The sequence below is a fragment of the Schistocerca gregaria genome, chromosome 1 (assembly GCF_023897955.1).
Source record: "Schistocerca gregaria isolate iqSchGreg1 chromosome 1, iqSchGreg1.2, whole genome shotgun sequence".
Classification (NCBI taxonomy): Eukaryota; Metazoa; Arthropoda; class Insecta; order Orthoptera; family Acrididae; genus Schistocerca; species Schistocerca gregaria.
The window spans coordinates 619,266,146-619,287,364 of NC_064920.1; the positions used below are offsets into that span (position 1 = coordinate 619,266,146).

The window sequence follows — 21,219 nt, forward strand, 5'->3', positions numbered from 1 at the left end:
TTCAACAACAGAAATGAGAGATATTCATATAAACACTCATTTCCAGAACCTGTTATGAATGCGATTAAGCCCACATTTAGGTTTCTTGCAAACCCTGGTTTATTGAGGAAGTGTCTTCATGGAAAGATACAAAAAGCAAATAAAAGCCTCAATACTTTAATTTGGATTAGATGCTCAAAAAGGACTTGAGTACTCAAAATAGGTGTCTGTGATGCACTTTTATGTTACAATAATGGAAATAATGGCAGAATTGAGGTGCTGAAGAGAGTTAGTATAGATCCTGATGTGTTTACAAAAAAGCATTTTACACCATCAATGAGAGCAGGTTTAAAAGAGCTAAAGTACCAGTGTCTTACCTGCAAATACAGGCCAGGCAGCTTCAAACAGGAGAGAAGAGAAACTCGGAGGACAATGAGTATTAGTATGGAGGATTTTAAAATTGAGGTAAGCTTATTACATGTAGAAGTATGAGAAGAAAATCTTTGAATCTCATTTTCTCTGTTTTTACATTTTTTACATTATTAGAAGCCTTTTCTCAAAAAGTATATGCACAAATGCTATGAAATTTTCAGGAACAGTTTGCAGTATGTTACTGTCTCCCTGAAACTAAAAAAATACAAGATACTGCAATTACATTCTGATTTTTAGATCATTATATGTAGAAAAAAAGTTAATTTTGGATGCACAAAATTAAAAACTGTTAATGATTCAATTTGTACCATAAATTAATAATTGTAGTTCAGTGGTCTTATAACCTTCTCAGGACACTACAATAAAATTTTCAGATTAATTACATGACTAGAATTTAAATTACGGCTTTTTATAAAATAAAAAATACAATAAAAAAATTAAAAATTAAAGTTTCTGGCAAAACATTAATCCTACAAATTTTATTATATTTTTCCGTTAAAACACATCTCTTTTGCTTTACACATGCAAAATTTTAGATTTGTACATTAATAAATATGGCTGTAAAGATTTTTTAAATAAATCTATTTACATTTTCCGTTAACCCCCCCCCCCCCCCCCCCAAACTGAATAAAAATGTGGCCCTATTGTGTCATGACAATGGCTTAATTACATCTTTTGCCAATCAGATGTTTTCAGGAGGGAATTAAAAACAGGTAAGTGTCACACACTTTCCCCCAACACACACACACACACACACACACACACTCACTTTTTGATGGAGTGCATAATGTTTTTATTTGTGACAAATACCCTTCATGCCAAGGTAGATTGGCTGCTAGCTACATTGGGTTCATCGATAGAGGCAATGGTATGTAGATACGTCACTAAATATCCTTTTTTACGGCCTTACTGCATTTTTGGCTTTGTTGACGGGCAGGTAGGTGTAATAATTTTGAGGTGAACATTATTTCCCAGAGTGCAGTATGCTTCATTGTGCAGGAGGAATATCCGGCATGATGATTTATTTTCACTAATTTCGTGGCCAATCCTATCCATTCTGAATGGCTGGTGTTCATGAGAGTATCTGTTACGTCAAAAAAGCTGTGGAGTCCAACCCTTCCTTCTGTGCATTTCAGGATCTTTCATCCGAAAGGACACATTATGTCCATGTATTCCAAAGAATACTCAAGACTTCTTACACACTACACGTGTGACTGAGCTATGTCAGGGCTGATGCAGAAGGCTGACGTGGCCCATTGAGTATGAGACAGCTAGCTGGTGGCAACAGGTGGATAGCCAGCACCTTGGTGGCTCAGTGGCTAGGAGGGCCACAGTTTGGCTCTTGCAGGCAGCCCTGTCAAGATGATGGCAGAGTAGAGTGGCCTCACAATGGAAGTTGACACTGACGGATGCCGAGTCAATGGCTTGCCAGTTCCGTGACCTGCCTGGCCGGATGGCCAGTATTTATATGTGCCAAAATGGTTCATTTGTGGTGTTGCTGCATGCCAAAGTGTCACTGGTTTTGATAACTACGTGGACACTGACTCACGAGCAGATGGCAGCACCCAGCAGCTGCCTAAGTGTAATGCTGTGATAGCATATTGCTGGAAGTGGGCGTTTTTACAATGTTGTACCCTCTTGCCTATGCCCATGCCGTTACAACATATGAAAACTTTTTTTAATGCCTTTTATTGAATTACACAGCAGCTCCATAAAACATGTATTTTGTTCCTCTGTGCGAATTGGTGTGGGTGGAGGTTATACCTAACAGCCGAATTAAGTTAATAATTGGCTCCTTCTACCGACCCCCAGACTCCGATGATACAGTTGCGGAACAGTTCAGAGAAAGTTTGAGTCTCGTAACAAATAAATACCCCACTCATATGGTTATAGTTGGTGGGGACTTCAACCTACCCTCGGTATGTTGGCAAAAATACTTGTTCAAAACCGGTGGTAGGCAGAAAACGTCTTCCGAGATTGTCCTAAATGCATTCTCCGAAAATTATTTCGAGCAGTTAGTCCACGAACCCACGCGAATTGTAAATGGTTGCTAAAACACACTTGACCTCTTGGCCACAAACAATCCAGAGCTGATAGAGAGCATCATGACTGATACAGGGATTAGTGATCACAAGGTCATTGTAGCTAGGCTCAATACCATTTCTTCCAAATCCATCAGAAACAAACGCAAAATAATTTTATTTAAAAAAGCGGAGAAAGTGCCACTAGAAGCCTTCCTAAAAGACAATTTCCATTCCTTCCGAACTGACTATGCGAATGTAGACGAGATGTGGCTCAAATTCAAAGATATAGTAGCAACAGCAATTGAGAGATTCATACCTCATAAATTGGTAAGAGATGGAACGGATCCCCCGTGGTACACAAAAAAGGTCCGAACGCTGTTGCAGAGGCAACGGAAAAAGCATGCGAAGTTCAGAAGAACGCGAAATCCCGAAGATGGGCTAAAATTTACAGACGCGCGAAATTTGGCACGTACTTCGATGCGAGATGCCTTTAATAGGTTCCACAACGAAACATTGTCTCGAAATTTGGTAGAAAATCCTAAGAATTTCTGGTCGTATGTAAAGTACACAAGCGGCAAGACGCAGTCAATACCTTCGCTGCGCAGTGCCGATGGTACTGTTATCGACGACTGTGCCGCTAAAGCGGAGTTATTGAACGCAGTTTTCCGAAATTCCTTCACCAGGGAAGACGAATGGAATATTCCAGAATTTGAAACACGAACATCTGCTAGCATGGGTTTTTTAGAAGTAGATACCTTAGGGGTTGCGAAGCAACTCAAATCGCTTGATACGGGCAAGTCTTCAGGTCCAGATTGTATACCGATTAGGTTCCTTTCAGATTACGCTGATACTATAGCTCCCTACTTAGCACTCATATACAACCGCTCGCTCACCGATAGATCTGTACCTACAGATTGGAAAATTGCGCAGGTCGCACCAGTGTTCAAGAAGGGTAGTAGGAGTAATCCATTTAACTACAGACCTATATCATTGACATCGGTTTGCAGTAGGGTTTTGGAGCATATACTGTATTCAAACATTATGAATCACCTCGAAGGGAACGATCTATTGACACGTAATCAGCATGGCTTCAGAAAACATCGCTCTTGTGCAACGCAGCTAGCTCTTTATTCGCACGAAGTAATGGCTGCTATCGACGGGGATCTCAAGTTGATTCCGTATTTCTAGATTTCGGGAAAGCTTTTGACACCGTTCCTCACAAGCGACTTCTAATCAAGCTGCGGAGCTATGGGGTATCGTCTCAGTTGTGCGACTGGATTCGTGATTTCCTGTCAGGAAGGTCGCAGTTCGTAGTAATAGACAGCAAATCATCGAGTAAAACTGAAGTGATATCAGGTGTTCCCCAGGGAAGCGTCCTGGGACCTCTACTGTTCCTGATCTATATAAATGACCTGGGTGACAACCTGAGCAGTTCTCTTAGACTGTTCGCAGATGATGCTGTAATTTACCGTCTAGAAAGGTCATCTGAAGACCAGTATCAGCTGCAAAGCGATTTAGAAAAGATTGCTGTATGGTGTGTCAGGTGGCAGTTGACGCTAAATAACGAAAAGTGTGAGATGATCCACATGAGTTCCAAAAGAAATCCGTTGGAATTCGATTACTCGATAAATAGTACAATTCTCAAGGCTGTCAATTCAACTAAGTACCTGGGTGTTAAAATTACGAACAACTTCAGTTGGAAGGACCACATAGATAATATTGTCGGGAAGGCGAGCCAAAGGTTGCGTTTCATTGGCAGGACACTTAGAAGATGCAACAAGTCCACTAAAGAGACAGCTTACACTACACTCGTTCGTCCTCTGTTAGAATATTGCTGCGCGGTGTGGGATCCTTACCAGGTGGGATTGACGGAGGACATCGAAAGGGTGCAAAAAAGGGCAGCTCGTTTTGTATTATCGCGTTATAGGGGAGAGAGTGTGGCAGATATGATACACGAGTTGGGATGGAAGTCATTACAGCATAGACGTTTTTCGTTGCGGCGAGACCTTTTTACGAAATTTCAGTCACCAACTTTCTCTTCCGAATGCGAAAATATTTTGTTGAGCCCAACCTACATAGGTAGGAATGATCATCAAAATAAAATAAGAGAAATCAGAGCTCGAACAGAAAGGTTTAGGTGTTCGTTTTTCCCGCTTGCTGTTCGGGAGTGGAATAGTAGAGAGATAGTATGATTGTGGTTCGATGAACCCTCTGCCAAGCACTTAAATGTGAATTGCAGAGTAGTCATGTAGATGTAGATTTAGATGTAGATTTGTTTATTTGTGCCATTGTAGGTTGTATGTGAGCCCGGTTTCATTTCTTGTATTGTGGTGATGCAGTTTCCCTTAACATAAAATGTATTTAGGTTGTGGACTGTTTACTGTTGAATTCTACTTTATCTTTGATTTAAAGTACATGATTTTTTTTGTAATTATTGCTTTATTCCCTTCTACTTGTTGAATTAGTATTGGTATGGTACTTACAGAACAGTAGAAACTGTTACCTGTATTGATAAACACAGAGACCTCATCCCCATAAAAAGAACATTAAAAATTGTCCTCTTGAGAGGAAAAAAAAAGTATTATCTGCCATTCATCTTTTGTTTAATTTTGCCTTGTACAAGAGCAAATGCTGGTGTGCAGCCATTGTTATTGACTGCACTTTGGATTGCTAACATAGCAGATGTTCCCAGAGCTACTTTTGGTATTTGTGTAGAATACACTATGGTGCTAGTTAGTAATGTGCAGAGCTCCACAGCTACTGCAGGAATATTTATATTTCTCTTATGAATCGTAGCAACCAATATTACAACCATTGCAATTGTCACTATTGTTGTATTTAACATTTATAAGGGTACCACTGCTATGTACAGACACATCAAAGGTCAGCAGCCTGTGTCCACACTTCCATTAACACCTGCTTCTGACAATGTTTAAAGTAATCTTAATGATTATGGAACACATGTGAAGATAAAAGTTCAGTGTCCAGTTTTGTTTGAGCATGTTAAGTGATTCCAGATCATAATATGATGATGAGGAAATAGATACGGCATATAAAGAAAAGAAGAATTGATAAAATATTTAAAGGGGGATGGAATTTGATAGTCCTATACTGTAATGCTAGTATGGAATGGAAGGTTGAGTAATTAGAGAATACGGGCTGGGTGATAAGAGTCAGAGGGAACTAAGGCTTCTAGACTTTAGGAAGGTATTCTTGGTTAAGACTAGGAGATACAGGGAGCTGTCAACTACACACAGTCAAACTGCAGTACCAGCACAATGTAATCAACCAGAATAATGTAGTGATACAGGTGTGTTTGTGTGTGTGTAATGAAAACAGAGGCAAAGAAGCATAAATGGTTCAGAAAATGCTTAAGAATGGAAGAAGAAAATACAAGAAACTTAAGAATAAGGTAGGAAGGCAGCAGTAGGGGTTGCTTAAAATGAAATTAAAAGGAAGTGCGAACAGTCAAAACAAGAGTAGGGAAGGAATACACGTAAATATACTGAGAATGATGTGATTACATGAAATATGGACGTGGCATACTGAATGATTAAACTTCAGGGTGTATATGACCCAGGAGATCCGGGAAAAACCCGGGAATTTTTTCATCCAGGAGAAAACCGGGAAAAACCCTGGATATTTTTAGAATTGCGGGAATTTTTCATTGTTTGAGTTTTCAGTTAAATTTTTGTAATTTTGACTGGTAAGAACAGATACTCTAACAAAGAATATTACTGTATCCCGCTACTGCAGAATAATACTTCAACAATAAAACATAAATGAGAAAAAAAAACTTAAATTGTAAAGGAAATGCGCCATATACAAAAACGACACACAGTGCTCAAGCAAGCGTCTGCCAATTGAAAATGTGTCAAAGGCTTTAGGAAGACTATGCAGTGCTTCATAACAACAAATTGCCTCCAATGAGCGTGAAGTCGCAACTGTTTACATTCAATTTGTTTTAGCAGTTATGTGCGGGCTCATGTGCATGCGCAGTTGAGTCACATTTAAGTAGTAGATTCTCCCACTTCTGGCTACAGGAATGTGGCTGTGCAAGCAGTCGCAGCAAGCAGCTAGATGATACCGGTAAAAGGGGGCACCAAATTCAAGTTCTTGAGGGAAAAAAACTTGTTTCACAAAGCGCCTAGCATCCAGCGCACGTTTGTCAATCGATTATTCATATGATTTTGAAACGCTTCCCTGTTGGTATTTGAACACATTTTAAGTTGATTTCTGAATGAATCATAAGTTGACTTTTGAATGCATGCATAGTGTACGCGATGTCTCTGTCAGGAGAATACTCGTCGCATCTAGAAATAAACTTTCCGCAGACAAAAGGGGGCGGGGCAATATGAGCTGAAGGAGTAAAGCCGAACGAATGTATGCCAATCGCTGTCTGATTATGTGGCTGATTGGGTTTGCAGATGATCAGCATTGTTATAATTACTAGCGAAATCCATAGATTCAGACTACCAGAACCGAAATAAACGACTAACAGGAATAACAGGTGAGAAAGATTACGTATTATCTTCTCGGTGTATCCAAGAAAATGAAATTTTGACAGAAAATTTTTGGCCAGATCGCTACACTAGTAAAGACCAGTTGTACAGTCCCCAGCTAGCAGACACGTAAGTTCTATTCTGGAAGCAACGCGGAAAACGTGTTGTTCGAACACGTAATAACGCCTAACCGGAAAATAATCGCGGGATAACTAAACCTGTGATTCTGACAGGGTTAGTGAAGTTAATCGGCGAACAAATATTGAGAATGGCAGCAATAGCTACAGAATTGGTGATGACAAGATTGTTAAAACAAGGAAGTAGAAGAAACGAGGACATCACACAAATTATGGAAGAATAAGAAGATTCCAAATTTATATAAAAATTTTGTAATACTACTTTTCGATCTCATGCTTGAAGCTAGTGCATATGAATGAAATGTGAAATTATTTCCTAACATAAAGCTTTTTGCTTGTAGTAGGCCTAATAGGCATTTGATATTGGTACTTCGTGGATTATATTCTGCTGCGTTATAAAAATGGCCATTTATGCCAAAACAGCCTCGTTTATTTGGTGTGTTACAAAATTGCTGCCATATTAGAAAGGCCTATTTTATTTTATCTAGCAGACAGTGACAAAGTAGACGTAATCAGATTGAGAAACCATACCAGTCTTGGGTATTATTTGTATTAACAGCTTTTTCAGTATTAGATAACGACATTTAGATTTTTCATGTAGCAAAATGTTTGACGAACTTTGATGAGGTAATAGATCCTTTTGCAGAAAGGAAATGACGCCATGTAAAGCTGTAGCAAGATTAGAGAGAGAAAATGCTAGGAACTAAGGTTTGAAGAAATGTGTAATTTCTTGCTTATCTCTGGTCAGTATTGGTTTTATATATCCTATATTTAATTTTATGTCACACAAAACAGCAAGTTATTAACTAATAGGCAATAAAGAGTTCAGATTTTCTGAAGAGTTCTTTTTCTCTCGATTACAAATAATTCCATCCGCTATTAATGCTAGATTTTTTTAAAGAGGGGCAGGCTGTCAAACCGGCCGACTGGGAGAAGGAGAGGCACCACAGGACATTTCAATTTGCACTCGCTTGAATATAGTTTGGATGTGTGGTAGAAAAATGCTTTATGAAGAGGCGTGGCACTGCACTTTGGCATACTTAAGACCAAATAATATGTCTTACATTTCCTCGAATACATATGTTTTATGTTTCAGACTTTTCAGAAAGATGTGCGCTACAAGATGAACATATTTTGAAAACTCAATTTTTTTTAATATTCACTCGGTTCGCAAATGTCATAGATCCGGGGCTGATTCGCAGAGCAGTCTAAGTTGTATTGGGTAGTCTCCACATGATCCGTGTTTACATTCAGTGATTTTGTTGTTTCCCCTTCGTTTACTCTCACATCAAATGAAAACAAAATGGATATTTGTGGCCGGGAGCTATCAAGTGAATTAAAACACATTCACATAATTACAGAAGGCTAAAATATGTCATTAGATTCAGATTTTATTTTATTTCCACCTTTCTGACAGTCAAGCATTAATCGCCTTGCAGAACAATGAAGTTATTTTTGTTTGTCTGCTAAAGAAATTTGACTTGTTAACATTTTCCGCAGAGGCAGTCAATGTATTTGAAACGAAATGTTTAATTCCACGATACTGGCTACTTTCAACTGTTTGCATGCATTTCAAGTGCACAGTTTCAATTTCTAGCATGTATGACATTATGTCATAATAAAGAACCAATCATTATATAATACGGTACAGGTGCTCCAAGAAAATTTACATCCCGAAAACCACACTGAAAAGCTTAATATCAGGTCGAGGTCTACTTCATTGGGAATGCTTACATATGAATGTGGACTTTAAGTATGCACTTTAAATGTGCACATTTTAATATTGTTCACGAAATTCCGATGCTCTTGCAGTATCCTCTGATGTCTTATTTCTTTTATGACATAATGTATGATCTTTCAATGTATTGCACGTACGTACAAAATGGTTCAAATGGCTCGGAGCACTATGCGACTTAACTTCTGAGGTTATCAGTCGCCTAGAACCTAGAACTAATTAAACCTTACTAACCTAAGGACGTCACACACATCCATGCTCGAGGCAGGATTCGAACCTGCGACCATAGCAGTCGCTCGGCTCCAGACTGTAGCGCCTAGAACCGCACGGCCATTCCGGCCGGCTACACGTACGTACATACGGGCTTCCTACATCATGATAGCTACCCAAGAGCGGTGTCGTCTGTTATCTGCGTTTTCTGGCAACTGCTGAAACAAACCTATTTCTAACAGGTCGCGGGAAAATATTGCGAATAGTGGTTTGAAAACGTTACTTTCAAAGTAAATATCCTTGTACGTAAGTTGAACTATGTGCAAGAATGTGCCATGAATTTATTAAATCACAGAGTTTTTGACTCTCATTTAAAAATCAACTCTTTGATGATGTGCCATTTAGAAGAATTTCGAACCCTGGAGATCAGACATTTATGTCATTATTGAAAATTTTACTGGCACATTTGTGTGATATATCTTAAAGTGTAACACGCGCAAAAAGATCAACAGTATATGCAAAAGCTTAGCTTTTCTTGTAGCATGAGAACAATATTATATGTGAAAACTTTGCTTTTCTTGTAGCAACACTGTGTATATTAATTTAAACTATTAACTTTCCCTATCTGTGTGTTCGTGCTACTTAATAGTGATGTTGCTGTTGGCTGACTACATTACGTGTCCTATGCTCTGAATATCCGCTGCCATTGGCTGGCGAGATCACGTGACATGAGCTACGAACGGCCTACAAAAGCGCATCGAAATCTTGATTTCAATGATTCGGAAAGCAACATGCAGTGTTCAGTGGAATTCCAGTGTAAACTATCATAATACAAAAATATGCAGCGAACATGTTGCTGCACATCAAAGATGTTTCCAAAACGTGTCTTTTTCCCTGAGTTTCATTTTCTAAAGTGCCGGGAAATTGTACCCTTGTGTATAAAACCATAACCATTCAAAGGATTGATAAGGGAAAATATATTGTCACCCAGGAGAAAGTGTATTTTTGACCGGGAAAAATCCGGGAATTTTTTTTCCTTGTCCACGTATACACCCTGAACATAGTTCCGGAGAAGTAAAATGTAAAGTTGGTTAAATCTTCTTAGACTCCACACTTTGTAAATTGTGACAGACGTAGGTGATGAATTACGACAGAGAAAGGTGTCTGTGACCACTGGAGACACTGTCACACGTTACCCCAGTGCTGTAACACAATTCATATATGCTATATTAATACACTCAAATCAACCTGTTGATGGAGGTTTAAACCTTTGAAACCCATCTTAGAAATAAATAAACAGTAATTGGTGAAATAAATAAACAGTAAGTGGTAAACTTCTCGTTTCATTTGATACACATACTACACATTGCTTCTGGCAGTGTATAGTGAAGACTTAAATAAACCGCTGAAAGAATTTACTAGACGTTGAGCACAGAATATAGTTTCTTGAAACCTCCATGAAGGTGACGAACTTCATAATTAGAAATCACCAATAGTGGAAGAAATGAAAAAAAAAATCTTTTTTTAGGAAGTAAGATTACATCTATATTCCACAAACTACCATAAAATGCATGGCAGAGGGTATTTGTACCAGTTATTACAGTTTCTCCCCATTCCATTCGGGTATGGAGCGTGGGAAGAATGATGGTTTGAATGCCTCTGTGTGTGCTGCAACTATTTGAATCTTGTCCTCACAATCACTATGTGAGCGATACAGAGGGGGTTGTAGTATGTTCCTAGAGTCATCATGTAAAGCCGGTTCTTGAAACTTTGTTAGTAGACTTCCACGGGATAGTTCACATCTTATCTTCAAGAGTCTGGGGCCACTTCACTTTCTTCAGTTATCTCTGTGTCACTTTCCCATGAATCAAACAAACTTGTGAGAATTGTTGTTGCCCTTCTCTCTATGCATTCAGTACTCCCTGTTGGTCCTATGTGGTGCGGCCCCCACACACTTGACCAATATTCGAGGACTGGTATTAAGAGTGATTTGTTAGCAGTCTCCTTTGTAGACAGATTGCAGTTCCCCAGTATTCTACCACTGCTTTACCCATGATTGAGCCTATGTAATCATTTCATTTAATATCCCTCCAAAGTGTTCCACTAAGATATTTGTATGAGTTAGCCGATTCCAACATGAACTCATTGATATTATAGTCATAGTGTACTATGTTTTTTTTGTTTTGTCAAGTGCACAATTTTGCATTTTTGAATATTTAAAGCATGTTACCAGTCTTTGCACCATTTTGAAATCTTATCAAGATTTGACTGAATATTTATGCAGCTTTTTTCAGACAGTACTTCATTATAGATAACTGCATCATTGCAAAAAGTGTAAGGTTACCATTCATATTGTCTGCAAGGTCATTAATATACCACATGAACAGCAAACTTTATTGGGGTATGCCCTAGGTTACTTCTACATCTGACGCTGATTCTCCATCCAAGATAACATGCTGTGTCCTACCTATCAAAAAGTCCTCAGTCAAGTCACAAATCTCACTTGATAATCCCATGATTGTACTTTGGCAACAAGCACAGATGTGGTACTGAGTGAAATGCTTTTTGGAAATAAAGAAATACTGCATCTACCTGCCTGCCCTGATCCAAAGCTTTCTGTGTGTCATTTGAGAAAAGAGCGAGTTGGGTTTCACATCATTGATGTTTTCAGAATCTGTGCTGGTTGGCATTGAGGAGGTCATTTTGTTCAAGATACCCCGTTATGTCTGAGCTCAGAATATGTTCTCAGATTCTATGACAAATCACTGTCAAAGATGTTGGACAATAGTTTTGTGGATCGTTTCTACTATCCCCCTTGTAGAAGGGTGTAATCTGTGTTTTTTTTTTTTTTTTTTTTTTTTTTTTCTAAGAATGGGCATGGTTTTATGTTCTAGGGATCTGTGATAGATTATAATTAGAAGAGGGGCTAATTGATCTGCAAATTAAGTATGGAATCTGGTACGGATCCCGTTGGACACTGGAGCTTGATTCAGTTTTAGCAATTTCAGCTGTTTTTCAACACTACTGACACTAGTACTCATTTCATTCATCTTTTCAGTAGCATCAGGATTAAATTGGTGCAGTTTCCTTTGTTAAGGAACATTTTAAAACGGAGTTAAGTATTTCAGCTTCTGGTTTGCTACACTCAGTTTCAGTTCCTGTCTAATTCTCTAGGGACTGGACACTAACTTTGGTGCCACTAAAAACGTTTACATGTTATCAGACAGTATTCTACTAGAGTAGTTTTTGAAGGTTTCACGCATTGCTCTCTTGGCAGCCAAATGAATTTTATTCAGCATCTCTCTATCTACAGCCTTATGCTTTGTTTTACATATATTTTGCAGTAATTTGTGTTTCTTTAGAAGTTTCTTTAAATTGACCATAACAATGGAGGGGCCCTCCCACTATGAACTGTTCTACTGCGTACGTACACTGAAGAGCCAAAGAAACTGGTACACCTGCCTATTATTGTGAAGGGCACCTGCGGGCACGCGGAATTGGCGCAGCACAACATGGCATGGACTCAACTAATGTCTGATGTAGTGCTGGAGGCAACTGGCACCATGAATCCTGCAGGGCTGTCCATAAATCTGTAAGAGTACAAGGAGATGGAGATTTTTTCTGGTTCAGCGCATTGCAAGGCATCCCAGATGTGCTCAATAATGTTCATGTCTGGAGAATTTGGCGGCCAGCAGAAGTGTTTAAACTCAGAAGAGAGTTCCTGGGGCCACTCTGCAGCAATTCGGACGTGTAGGGTGTCGTACTGTCCTGCTGGAATTGTGCAAATCTGTCAGAAGGCACAATGGAAATAAATGGATGCAGGTGACCAGACAGGATACTTACATACGTGTCACCTGTCAGTGTCGTATCTAGATGTATCATGTGTCCTATATCACTCCAACTGCACATGCCCCACACCATTACAGAGCCTCCACCAGCTTGAACACTGCCCTGCTGACATGCAGGGTCCATGTATTCATGAGGTTGTCTCCATACGCGTACACGTCCATCCACTTGATACAATTTGAAACGAGACTCATCTGACTAGGCAACATGTTTCTAAGTCATCAGCAGGCCAATGTCGGTGTTGATGGTTCCAGGTAAGGTGTAAAGCTGTGTGTTGTAAAGTCGTTAAGGATACAAGAGTGGGTGTTCAACTCCAAAAGCCCTTATCGATGATGTTTTTTTGAATGGTTCGTACACTGACACTTATTACGGCCCAGCATTGAAATCTGCAGCAGTTCCCAGGAGGATTGCTTTTCTGTCACATTTAATGATTCTCGTCAGTGGTTGTTGGTCCTGTTCTTGCAGGATCTTTTTCCGGCTGCAGCTATGTTGGAGATTATGTTTTTCCAGCTTCCTGATATTCTTGGTACACTTATGAAATGGTTGTGTGGGAAAATCCCCACTCCATCACTACCTTGGAGATGACGTATCTCATCGCATGTGCACCGACTATACCACCGTGTTTATACTCACTTAAATCTTGATAACCTGCAAGAGTAGCAGAAGTAACAAACCTAGCAACTACGCCAGACACTTGTCTCATATAGGCATTGGCGACTGCAGTGATGTACTCTCCCTGTTTACATATCTATGTATTTGAATATGCATGCCTATACCAGTTTCTTTGACGCTTCAGTGCATGTATCCAGTGCATGGTCAATTATTCTTTTAAACTTGAGCCATAGTTCCTCTACATGCTCCTGCCTTGTGCTGAAAGTTTCAAGTTCCTCATTGAGATATGACACTACTGATTTTTTATGTAGTTTATTGATTCCAGGTTTGATGTGGACATTCACAAAGAGGATGTTTGAGGGAGAGCATGGAAGTATTTGACTTGTGATAGTATCAAGAAAATTAAAAATTTAACAGGTTAGTCAGATATCTGCTACGGCATCTAGGTATAGTCAACTTAGTGCTCGAAGGAACATTAGAGGACAAAAATAGGAACAAAGGGTAACATATGCTGTTTCTGTTGTGAGCTTCAATCCAAATACAATCTGCTCATCTATTCTTCAGCATTCTTTGGTAATACCACTGTTGTAACGCCAAACACAATAAAACATACGGTCATAAGAAACCAAGTATTTATTAAGTCACAGTGTGAGACTGTAGGTACAATACCCTTTAGAGAATAGGCACAAGACTGCTGGCTTTATAACAAGCAGTTGCCAGTGATGTGCCGTTTCATGTTCCCTGCAGGCAATAGAGGTGCTGGACCAAAGGTGGTAGCCTCCTGTGGGAGCCCAGAGCAGCTACACCACTCAAATAAGTGTGCACATGGACAAGCACTGCTCTAGTGGTGGCAGAGGTGCAGTAATGTGTGGGTTAACTACGCACCTCCTTCCTTAGGGAAGGCGAGGGAGGGGGGAGCAACCAGATGACGGCTCCTATACCATGCGCCCTGATGCTTGACACATTCATATTCTCTGATGCAGTTGTCCAGAGCACGAACAGTTCCTGGTCCACTAGTAGGGGTGGAAGTGATGTTAGCATGAACACATGTGCCTTCCATCCCCTTCAGGAATGCAGGCGAATGACTCCGGCAATCTGCAGGCAGTAGTCATGTCGATGTCAGACTTGTCTATAGGTGCCGTGAGCTGGGGAGCTGCGCTGTCTGGAGATAATGTAGACTTTGCTGGCAAGTGCCATGGTCATTGTAAGCAGCACCTCTGTCAGTGCAGGAGGCACCTGTGTCAGCCTAGAAGTCACCGTTGGGCGGAATGATGAAGCACCAGCGCCTCCACCACCCATCCCCCACATGCCGAGAGAGAAGGAAACGCATGGGCATCAAGGGCTCGAGCTGTGTTGTCTGTGGAAAAGCTGGAGACCATGTCTAGAATGTAAGGGTCTCCTCCGCTAGAAATTCTGTGACATATTTGCACACTTTCAGTTTGAAAGTTCATACAAGACATTCTGCCTTGCCATTGGATTGTGGGTGAAACAGAAGCACCATGATGTGGCAGGTGCCGTTAAGTGAGCAAAAATCCTTAAGCCAAAATTTGAGGACCATTGTCCGAAACCACTGCACTAGATAGGTCTTTGACAGGAATAATTTTTGACAGTGCCTTGATAGTCAGGTCTGCCGTGGTAGACAACGAACAACATAAGGAAACTCATCATCAGCCAATCACCAAAAAGTGTCTAAATGCTGTGGCAAAGTCAATATGGATTCTTTCCCAAGATACCATGTACACTGGCCAAGGGTGAAAAATATTACATGGTGCTGCCCATTGATTTGAACACTCTCCACCTTGTGATCAATAATTGTCCAGATCACACAACGACCTTGATGTAACAGGTTGAGAACCTCCCTATACACAGTTGCTGTAACATGTGGAGTACCTCCTGTCAACAAGAGAATGACATCTTCTAACACGGGAAGATGGTAATGGAAAGCATAGAAGTCCTGCAGTGGGTCTGATGACTGTCGCGGTGAACGGTTAAGCCATCTGTGTCTCATCATGCACGCCACTTGTTTAAGCACTGGGTCCACACCTACTGCAGGTGCAAACCTGTAGCTGATAATGGGGAACCATCAGTAGTATGCTTTGCTTCCACGTCAAGTTGAAAACACAGCATTACTTCCTGATTGAACAATGGATCTGAGCATGAGGGCAGCTGAGACAATGTGTGCACATTTGCGTGCTGCAACATAGGAAAGAAATGGATCTCTTAATTATATCTCAACGAAAAAGAGGCCAACATTGAAGTCGAATCGGCTTTGTCAGGTAAAGATGCTGAAGGGTGAAACATGGAAACTAAAGGTTCATGATCTGTGACTAAGTGGAATTTTGTTCCATACGAGAATACATGAAATCTTTTAAGGCATAAACAATTCCAAGGGCTTCTTCATTGACTTCCGAATAGTTCCGCTGAGCTGCATTGGGCATTTTGGATGCAAAAATGAAACATTGTTACAGTAGTGTTTTGATAAATTACAAATTTTAAAATAATGTTGATAGAAAGTTTAAATAGCCAACCAAAAACAAAAATATGAGGCAATTATTGAGTAATTTCTTCCTCTTGAACTTCCAAAATTTCTTGCTCACTCAAAAAAGATGTATTTGTAGCAGAATTATGCAAAATGTGAAGCCTAGCGAGTACTCGCATGAAATTACATCAGCATGATTACATATTGGCCCAGACAATCAAGACAGTAGCTGTTGTGTCTACTAATGTTTTTTTTTTCTCTTCAAAACAATTCCAGAAATGGACAGGTATCGTGGGACAGGTAGTGAGACGTTCTTACATTGTTATTGTGTGAATTGAGTCCAGTTTTCAAGTGATAGGTGGCTCGCATGTGGAGAAAATTGCAGCCTGAATTGTATTCAGGCATGGTCTTTTGAATGCAGTGGTGTGGTCTGAGTTATGCTCAGGGTTGGTCACCAAAATGTGAAGAAAGGTACGAGCATATAAAATAGGTTCCCAGATATGTGAATAGCTCCAGGACTTAATAAAGTAATAGAACCTAGTATGTAATTCACAATGGCGAGTGTTCATCAGAGACGAAGGTATCATCTGGAGTGTCCCAGGGAAGTATGATAGGATCATTCTTTCTTCTGTATACATAAATGACCTTATGGACATGGTGAGCAGCAATCTGTGGCTGTTTGCTGATGATGCTGTGGTGTATGGAAGATGTCCTAGTTGAGTGACTGTAGGAGGATACAAGATGACTTAGACATAATTTCTAGTTGGTGTGATGAATGGCAGCTTGCTCTTCATGTAGAAAAATGTAAAGTAATGCAGATAAGCAGGGAAAACATTCCATAATGTTTGAATACAACATTAGTAGTGCTCTGCTCCTTAACACAAGTCACATTGATTAAATATCTATTTGTAACGTTGCAAAGTGATATGTAATGGAGTGAGCCTGTAAGGATGATAGTAGGTAACCTGAATGATTGACTTTGGTTTATTGGAATCATTTTAGGAAAGTGTTGCTCATATACACTATGTGATCATAAGTATCCGGACACCTCCAAAAACAAAGTTTTTTGATATTAGGTGCATTCTGCTGCCACCTGCTGCCAGGTACTCCACATCAGCGACCTCATTAGACATAATGAGAGAGCAGAATGGGGTGCTCCGCAGAACTCACGGACTTTGAACATGTTCAGGTGATTTGGTGTCACTTGTGTCATATATCTGTATGGGAGATTTCCACACTCTTAAACATCCCGAGGTCCACTGTTTCCGATGTGACAGTGAAGTGGAAACGTGAAGGGACACACACAGCATAAAACCTTACAGGTTACCTCGCCTGTTGACCAACAGAGACTGCCAACAGTTGAAGATGGTCGTAATGTATAATAGGCAGACATCTATTCAAACCATCACACAGGAATTCCAAACTGTATCAGGATCCATTGAAAGTACTATAACAGTTAGGCGGGAGGTGAGAAAACTTGGATTTCATGGTTGAGCAGGTTCTCATAAGCCACACATCATGCTGGTAAATGCTGTACAATGCCTTGCCTGGTGTAAGGAATGTAAACATTGGATGATTGAACAGTGGAAAAACATTGTGTGGAGTGATGAATCACAGTGCACAGTGTGGCAATCCAGTGGCACGGTGTGGGTATGGTAAATGCCCAGTGAATGTCATATGCCAGCGAATATAGTGTCAACAGTAAAATTTGGAGGTGGTGGTGTTTGGTGTGGTTGTGTTTTTTGTGGATGGGCCTTGAACCCCTTGTTGTTTGGCATGGCACTATCACAGCAGAGGCCTACATTGATGTTCGAAGCACATTCTTGCTTCCCACTGTTGAAGAACAATTTGGGGATGGCGATTGGATCTTTCAACATAATCGAGCACCTATTCATAATGCATGGCCTGTGGTGGAGTGGTTACATGACAATAACATCCCTGTAATGGACTGGCCTGCACAGAGTCCTGACCTGAATCCTATAGAACACCTTTGGGATGTTTTGGAACGCCAACTTCGTGCCAAGCCTCACTGACCGACAGTGCAGTACTCCATGAAGAATGGGCTGCCATTCCTCAAAAAACCTTCCAGCACCTGATTGAACATATGTCTGTGAGAGTGGAAGCTGTCATCAAGGCTAAGGGTGGGCCACCACCATATTGAATTCCAGCATTACCAATGTAGGGTGCCACAAACTTGTAAGTCATTTTCAGCCAGGTGTCCGGATACTTTTGATCACATAGTGTATAAAGGAGACCACATGTAGAAAACTAGTACAGTCTATTCAAATGAAATGAGGACATGGAAGCAATTCAGAGAGACAGGCTGCTAGATTTGTTACCAATAGGTTCAATGCTTTGTGAACTTAAATGGGAATTCCTGGAGGGAAGACAACATTCTTTTTATGAAACACTTAGAGAAAATTAAGAGACTGTAGAAAGAACACATAGAATAAATATTTCATGTAAGGACCGTGGAGCTGAGAGATGAGAAAGTGGAGCTCATACAGAGGCACAGAGACAGTTGTTTTTCCTGTGTTGTAATTGTGAGTAGTACAGAAAAGGAAATTACTAGTACTGGTACATGATAACCATTCATCACACATGGATTGCACAGTATGTCTGTTGATGTAGATGTAGTGATCTACTATTTAACATTCCAGTTCTCATTGAAATTATATTTGGAATTTTAGTAATACTTCTCTTCAGTGACATCTCTGTCAGTCAATCATGATGTGACAGGAAAGCTCCCAGCACATAAAGCCAAGCTATGGCATTCATGACTTTAATATTCAGGGGATAATGCGGCAATATGAATAGCTTTCATTTCCTACCACACAACACCAGAAACCTCAAAACAAGCGTTTCTGAGACACAGCATACGGTTACGGTACATCATGTGCCCTGTGCTCGGAATATCTGCTGTCATTGGCTGATGAGATCATATAACATGAATAATGATTGGCTGAGAAAATCACATTGTGCGGCACAATATTGATTTTAGTGCTTCGGAAGCTACCATGCTGTATTTGGTGGAATTTTTATTTACACTTTTGTAATATGAAAATATGCAGTTTACATGGTGTCTCACATCAAAGTTATTTCCAAAACACGTTGAATTTTTATAAGTTTTCATTTCCTGAAGTGCAGGGAAGTCTGTATAAAACCTTTACCATTTAAAGGATTGATAAGTTTTATAGCTCTGAGGAAAAGCATATTGTCACATAACATGCAAAAAATGTACTTTCATCCAGGAAAATGTGCATATTTTTAACTAGGAAATCCAGGAATTTTTCTTGTCCACTTATGTACCATTTGAGAGTACATTCATATTTTGTTCACATGGATTTTTTTCTGTGGGGCAGATTGAAACCAATCGTGGGCCCGGATGCAGCCTGCAGGCCACCAGTTGCCAACCCATAATTTGAACTGTATCTGCACTGGGGGAAAAAAAATGTTGTTGAAAGAATGAAAAGTTTATCACAAATAATGAAGTAGGTAAGGAAAAAAAAATCATTTAACAACCCTATTTGGTACTGTTTGTAAGAACAATAGCTACAAGCCAAAACTACAGCAGATACTGAAACAAGAGCAATTATAGTTTGTGGCAACTGACACAATACTTATCAATCCAGTCACAAATTGCACTTGATCTCTCATATGATCATACCTTTGATAGTATGTGCATGTGTGATTATGAACCAAATGCTTTTCAGAAGTCAAGATGTATTGCTTGTACAGAACCTTGACTGGGTCCATGGCTTTCAGGATGTCATGTGAGAAAAGTGCCAATTGAGTCTCATATGATTTATGTGTAGTGAATCCATGCTGGTAGGCAAGGAGGTCATTCTGTTTGAGCTCTGTTTGAAGGCTACACAGCAAATTGGTGTCAAAGATATTGGATGGCAGTTTGGTGGATCACTGCCACCCTACTTATAGATCAATGTGACCTTTGATTTTTTCCAACCACTAGAGGGGTCTATATGGTATGTTATTGCTTAAGGAGTGTTATCTCATCCCTGAATTCAATGTAGAATCTGATAGGAACTTTGTTTGGTAGTAACAATTTCAATGTTTCTCGACACCGTGAACATATCTATTTCACTTATCTTTGCAGTGAGTAAGAATTACATTTGGGCGATACTTATGGATTTCCTTTCTAATGGAATGTTTGAAAATGGAAAATGTTTTGCTGATCTCAATTTCAGTTCCAGTCTCATCCATGAGTGTCTGAACTCTTTAACTGTGATATCATTATACCATTAACAACCTTTATATATGCCCAGAGAGAGAGAGAGAGAGAGAGAGAGAGAGAGAGAGAGAGAGAGAGAGAGAGAGAGAGAGGGGGGGGGGGGGAGGCGGAGAGGAGAGAGAGAGAGAGAGAGAGAGAGAGATTTTGTGTGTGTGTGTGGGGGGGGGGGGGGGGGGCGCATGTTTGCCATGAAGGCCTAGGCTGTAGGGAAGGGACTGTTTGATATGGAATGGGTGGCAGCTGTCATAATGGAGGTATTGTTGCTTGTTGGTGGGTTTGATTTGGACAGATGGAGGTCAACATCAAGGAAAGTGGCATGGGATTTGGAGTAGGACCAGGTGAATCTGATGGAACCAAAGGAGTTGAGGTTGGAGAGGAAATTCTGGAGTTGTTCTTCACTGTGAGTCCAGATCATGAAGATGTCATCAATAAATCTGTACCAAACTTTGGGTTGGCAGGCTTGGGTAACCAAGAAGGCTTCCTCTAAGCGACCCATAAATACGTTGGCATACGAGGGGGCCATCCTGGTACCCATGGCTGTTCCCTTTAATTGTTGGTATGTCTGGCCTGCAAAAGTGAAGAAGTTGTGGGTCAGGATGAAGTTGGCTAAGGTGATGAGGAAAGAGGTTTTAGGTAGGGTGGCAGGTGATCGGCGTGAAAGGAAGTGCTCCATTGCAGCGAGGCCCTGGACGTGCAGGATATTTGTGTATAGGGAAGTGGCATCAATGGTTACAAGGATGGTTTCCAGGGGTAACAGACTGGGTAAGGATTCCAGGTGTTCGAGAAAGTGGTTGGTGTCTTTGATGAAGGATGGGAGACTGCATGTAATGGGTTGAAGGTGTTGATCTACGTAGGCAGAGATACGTTCTGTGGGGGCTTGGTAACCAACTACAATGGGACGGCCGGGATGTTTGGGTTTGTGAATTTAAGGAAGTAGGTAGAAGGCAGGAGTGCGAGGTGTCGGTGGGGTCAGGAGTTTGATGGAGTCAGGTGAAAGGTTTTGTAGGGGGCCTA

At 40.4% G+C, this 21,219-nt stretch overlaps 1 protein-coding gene across 2 annotated transcripts in view; it reads left to right on the top strand.

The window, feature by feature from the left end:
* LOC126359208 (pre-mRNA-splicing factor CWC22 homolog) overlaps positions 1-21,219 on the top strand; it is a 130,008-nt gene that overhangs the window by 78,022 nt on the left and 30,767 nt on the right. The window contains exon 8 of one of the 2 annotated variants that reach the window (XM_050007611.1): positions 19,319-19,454. The exons of the other annotated variant lie outside the window; for it this stretch is intronic. Within the exon in view, the coding sequence (XP_049863568.1) occupies positions 19,319-19,376 (58 nt within the window). The 3' untranslated portion in view covers positions 19,377-19,454. Of the gene's footprint in view, positions 1-19,318; positions 19,455-21,219 lie in introns of those variants that run through there. 2 annotated transcript variants of the gene reach the window in all.